Here is a 4,952-nt window from a genome sequence, read left to right as displayed (position 1 = left end):
TCCCACTATAAAATTAAAAGTCTTGCCTCCCATCCCCACCCGAGCGGGAGGGAGTATACCTGCCAAAAGAAAACAGGTTGGCGCAGAGACCCGGGAGCAGGACAAGGGGTAGTGAAACGAAGAATCTCTACGGACCGAAAATTCCAAAATACAAACTTCTCCAAGCGCTCCCCGAAAGTTCCTGGAGCCTCCGCCACCCGGCTCCCTGCTCCTCCCCCATCCCACGCCAGCTTAGGGCACGGGCAGCCTCCACTTTCCTGACGTCGCTCCCCAGGATTCCCGGGGCGTCCACCCTTCGGCCCCACCCCTCCCCCCCGCCATTTCTAAGACGGGATTCTGCAGCCTGACACCCGTGCGGCGTTAACGTGGTTAACTGCTGGATTTGGTCCTCTTGAGCAGGGGGCTGCTTCGCCTCCCTGAGCAGAGAGACGGTCCTTGAAGACTCCCTTATAACGCACCCCCGATCCCTCGCGCACTCTTCAAGCTCCCTCCCCACGCCTCAGAGTGGCCGGGAGTCCAGAGGTGCGAGCTGGAAAGCGGACCCGGGCAGAGTAAAGCCCCAGCGCCTGGTGCAAGGTCTGGTCCCGACCCAGGCCCCGCGCGCTGGGGCGGGGGGAGAGGTACCGAGAGGCGGGAAGCGGGAGGGGCGACCTGACCCCGTACTAACCCCGGTCCCCGCGCCTCCCGCCCCCCCCTCCTCCCGCCGCGGGCCAGAGGGGGTGGGAAGGGACTAGCAGAGCCCGGGCTCCCGCCCCGCCCCGCCCCGCCCTGCGCGCAGTATCCGCGGGGGTGGGCGGCCTCGCCTGCAGGGCGCCCAGGCGATTGGTGACTCGCGAAGGAGACGCAAGGAAAAGTCGAATAAGAGGGCGCGACGTCAGACCCGAGATTTGGGGAAGGGTGAGGGAGGGGGGTGAGGGGGGGTGAGGGCGGGGACGGACAAACAGACACAGATACGGACACGCACCCCCCGCACGACACCCGAAGTGTCCACAACTTTAGGCCGCCTTAGCCCGGAGAGCAGAGGCCGGGGATGTGGGTGCGGGGAGTGTAGTGTAAGTAGAGAGAAATAGGTTTTTAAAAGAAAGAGTGAAGGGAACAGAGAGGGAAGAGAAAGGAATAGTGAGAGAAGGAAAGAGAAGAGAAAGACGAGAGTTTCATAGCATCCAGGAAAGTGAAAGAGCCCGAAGGAGCGGAAGCGATCCTGGGGGTTGGGGAGGGTGGGGAAAGGAGCGCAGAAAGGGGAGGGGAGAGGAAGGGCGAGAAGGGGGAGTGAAAACTAGAGGAGGGCGAGGGAAGCGAGGCGCGGCACAGCTCGGGGAGAGGAGGGCAGTGAGGAGCGAGGCGCGGGCAGAGGCAGCTCCGGCTGCCGAGAGGAGGGAGCGCGGCGCAGAGAGGAGGGGCTTGCGGGCCCGTAGAAATGTCAATCAGAGCCCGGAGCCCCGGGAATCTCCGCCAATCTGTTCGGACCTGACCTGGCTCCTCGCCTCCGCCGCCGCCGCCGCCGCGGAGCAGATCAATAGGCAACCGCCGAGCGCAGCGCAGCGCGGGAGGCAGCGCGGCCCCAGCCCGGCCCAGCCCCCGATGCGCGCCGCAGCCCGCGGGCGGCGCTGAGCTGGGCGGCCCCAGGGGCCGGGCCCCCTCTCCGTCCGTGCCCCGCGGGCCACCATGTCCTTCCCCCAGCTCGGATACCAGTACATCCGCCCGCTCTACCCACCCGAGCGCCCGGGGGCCGCCGCCGGCGGTGGCAGCGCTGGGGCCCGTGGCGGCCCGGGAGCTGGAGCCTCAGAGCTGGCTGCCTCGGGGTCCTTGTCCAACGTACTCTCGTCCGTGTACGGGGCGCCCTACGCCGCGGCGGCAGCCGCAGCCGCAGCCGCTCAAGGCTACGGCGCCTTCCTGCCCTACGCGGCCGAGCTGCCCATCTTCCCGCAGCTGGTAAGTGGCCGGGGAGCCGCAGCGGGGAGGTTGGAGCTGGGGCGCCGGACGAGGTGTGCGCGCGGGAGTAGACTTAGAGGGGCCTGGGCCGGGAGGGTGGAGGCGGCTACAGCTAAGGCTCATCCACGCTCCCTCCGCGCGTGTCCCTTCCTTCTCCCTGTGCGTACAGGGCACGCAGTATGAGCTGAAGGACAGCCCGGGGGTGCAGCATCCGGCCGCGGCCACTGCGTTTCCTCACCCGCACCCCGCCTTCTACCCATACGGCCAGTACCAGTTCGGGGACCCGTCCCGTCCCAAGAACGCCACCCGGGAGAGCACTAGCACGCTCAAGGCCTGGCTCAACGAGCATCGCAAGAACCCCTACCCCACCAAGGGCGAGAAGATCATGCTGGCCATCATCACCAAGATGACTCTCACTCAGGTGTCCACCTGGTTTGCCAACGCGCGCCGGCGCCTCAAGAAAGAGAACAAGATGACTTGGGCGCCCCGCAGCCGCACGGACGAGGAGGGCAACGCTTACGGGAGCGAGCGAGAGGAGGAAGACGAGGAGGAGGATGAAGAAGACAGCAAACGCGAACTGGAGCTGGAGGAGGAGGAACTCGGGGGGGAGGAGGAGGACACCGGGGGCGAGGGCCTGGCTGACGACGATGAGGACGAGGAGATCGATTTGGAGAACTTAGACGGCGCGGCCGCGGGGCCCGAGCTGGCCCTGCCTGGCGCGGCGCACAGGGACGGCGACCTCGGCCTGGAACCCATCTCAGACTCCAAGAATAGCGACTCCGACGACAGTTCCGAGGGCTTGGAGGAGCGTCCACTGCCTGTCCTGAGTCTGGCCCCAGTGCCACCGCCGGTGGCCGCGACTCCGCCATCACCGCCCTCGCCCTCAGCGGGCCTGGACCCCTGCGCTCCCGCACCAGCGCCTGCGTCGGCCCTGCAAAAACCCAAGATCTGGTCCCTGGCCGAGACGGCCACAAGCCCGGACAACCCGCGCCGCTCGCCTCCGGGCGCGGGGGGTTCTCCCCCCGGGGCAGCCGTCGCGCCCCCAGCCCTGCAGCTCTCTCCAGCCGCCGCCGCCGCGGCTCAGAGACTCGTCTCGGCGCCGCTGGGCAAGTTCTCCGCTTGGACCAACCGGCCGTTTCCAGGCCCGCCGCCCGGCCCACGCCCGCACCCGCACCCGCTCTCCCTGCTCGGCTCGGCCCCTCCACACCTGCTGGGACTTCCCGGAGCCGCGGGCCACCCGGCCGCCGCCGCCGCCTTCGCTCGGCCGGCGGAGCCCGAGGGCGGAACAGGTGACTGCGGAGCCCAGGATGCGGAGGGAGGGGGCGAGTTTGGGGGTCTCGCCCGGGCAGGTCCCGGGGGGCGCAGGGCGCTTACCACTCCGCGCCCGCCTCCCGCGGCCCTGGGCGCCAGAATGGAGCGATCTAAAGGCCTTCCTTTTTCTCCCACTTCCCGTAGATCGTTGTAGTGCCTTGGAAGTGGAGAAAAAGTTACTCAAGACAGCTTTCCAGCCCGTGCCCAGGCGGTAAGAGACCCCGAGCTGGGGTGGGGTGTTGGGACTGGCAGTCGGGGGCAGGAAAGAATGAGGAGGAAACTCGGGCTTCTGCCCCCGGGGGAACGCAGCTAGGACGAGCTTCTAAAAGGGGACGAAACACACTCCTCCGTCGTCGCCACGGGCCCAGAGATGGCTCGAGAGTCCCAGTCCAGGCACCCGGGAGGGGCCCAGGGTACCTCGGAGCGGTAGGTGGCTCCGTGAAGCCCACCACCTTCCAGCCGCGCACCTCGGGTCTTGACGCCTCACGCCCAACCTTATAGTTAAACCAGAAGACCAGCATCTATAGCTGCACCTCATTGCACATTGAGACGTCTCCCTTCCCCCCGGCCTCAGCCCCGGGTTGGGTCTCCCAATGCTAGGCAGCGTCGGTGCACTTAACTCGCTTCCTTTGCTACCACTGCCTCTCTCTTGCAGGGCCCAGAACCACCTGGACGCCGCTCTGGTCTTATCGGCTCTCTCCTCATCCTAGCTCCTTAAAAAAAAAATTTTTTTTAATCGTTGTAATAATTGTAAAAAAAAATCGCTCTTGTATAGTTATGACTTGTAAGCATGTCCGTGTATGGATACCTAAAAAGAAAACGAAACAAAAAAAGAAAAATAAAACAAATCTCCCCTCAGTCCTCCCCCGGTGGTTTCTGTACCCCACATTAGCTGAGTTTGTGAGGTTGGTTTGTTCGGTTGATTTGGGGGGGGGGTGGAGTTTCAGTGAGACTAAGCGTGTTTGACTTTTTTTGTATATACAGAAAAATGTACATATGTGTGAACCAAATTGTACAAGAAAGTATCTATTTTTGGCTAAATAAATGAGCTGTTGCCACTTTGATTATAACCCGCCTGTCTGCCCCCGGAGGGATCTGTTTGGTGCTTTTCGTTTTGTTTTGTTTTACACCCTCATCCCCCCATGTTTGAAGAGTCGCCCGAATCAGAGGAAGAGAAGGCAAGGCAAGGCGAGTCAGGGCCCTGTGGTCGGAGGACGGCAGAGGAGAGGCTGAAGTGGCCGGGCTGGGGGCGCCGCTGGAGAAGAGAAGGTTGGAGAAGTACCTGGGGCGCCCGAGAGAAAGGGCAGAGGAGACAGGTGGGAAAGGGGGCAAGATTGCCTACAACGAGCTGGGAAACTGGGCCCAACTCTCCGGTCCACTGGAGCAACCGCGGGGCCTTGGGGCCTTCTCTGATGACGCAGCAGAAAGACTCGGAGAAGGATCTGGACGCCTCCCTCCCCCATTCTTCGATAGGCACAATTGAGGCTTTCTCAGTTTTACATAAGGGGCTGTGCAAGCTCCGCTTCGGGCCCCCTTCCAACCACATTGACCCCTAGACAGGGATGTGGGGTGGCAGTGAGTTGGGGGGGTGTGCAGGAGCGGGAAATCCAGGGGTGCACATCCTTTCCCCTTGGTGACTTTGCCCAGCCAACATTGCCCACTGGGGCTCCGGGCGGCATGTGCGTCTTGGCATCCCAGTGGGTTTTGCC

At 64.0% G+C, this 4,952-nt stretch overlaps 1 protein-coding gene across 1 annotated transcript; it reads left to right on the top strand.

The window, feature by feature from the left end:
- The first annotated feature begins 1,311 nt into the window (after window positions 1–1,311).
- IRX3 (iroquois homeobox 3) lies at window positions 1,312–4,294 on the top strand. The gene is made up of 4 exons (XM_060084095.1): window positions 1,312–1,932; window positions 2,102–3,221; window positions 3,388–3,454; window positions 3,899–4,294. Exons 1-4 carry the CDS (start codon window positions 1,666–1,668, stop codon window positions 3,951–3,953), a joined length of 1,509 nt encoding a protein of 502 aa, XP_059940078.1. The 5' UTR covers window positions 1,312–1,665; the 3' UTR covers window positions 3,954–4,294.
- The last annotated feature ends 658 nt before the right edge of the window (window positions 4,295–4,952 follow it).

This window comes from Mesoplodon densirostris, chromosome 19, assembly GCF_025265405.1.
Source record: "Mesoplodon densirostris isolate mMesDen1 chromosome 19, mMesDen1 primary haplotype, whole genome shotgun sequence".
Classification (NCBI taxonomy): Eukaryota; Metazoa; Chordata; class Mammalia; order Artiodactyla; family Ziphiidae; genus Mesoplodon; species Mesoplodon densirostris.
The sequence above is the reverse complement of the archived record's forward strand: the minus strand, read 5'-3'. Positions and strand labels throughout refer to the sequence as shown.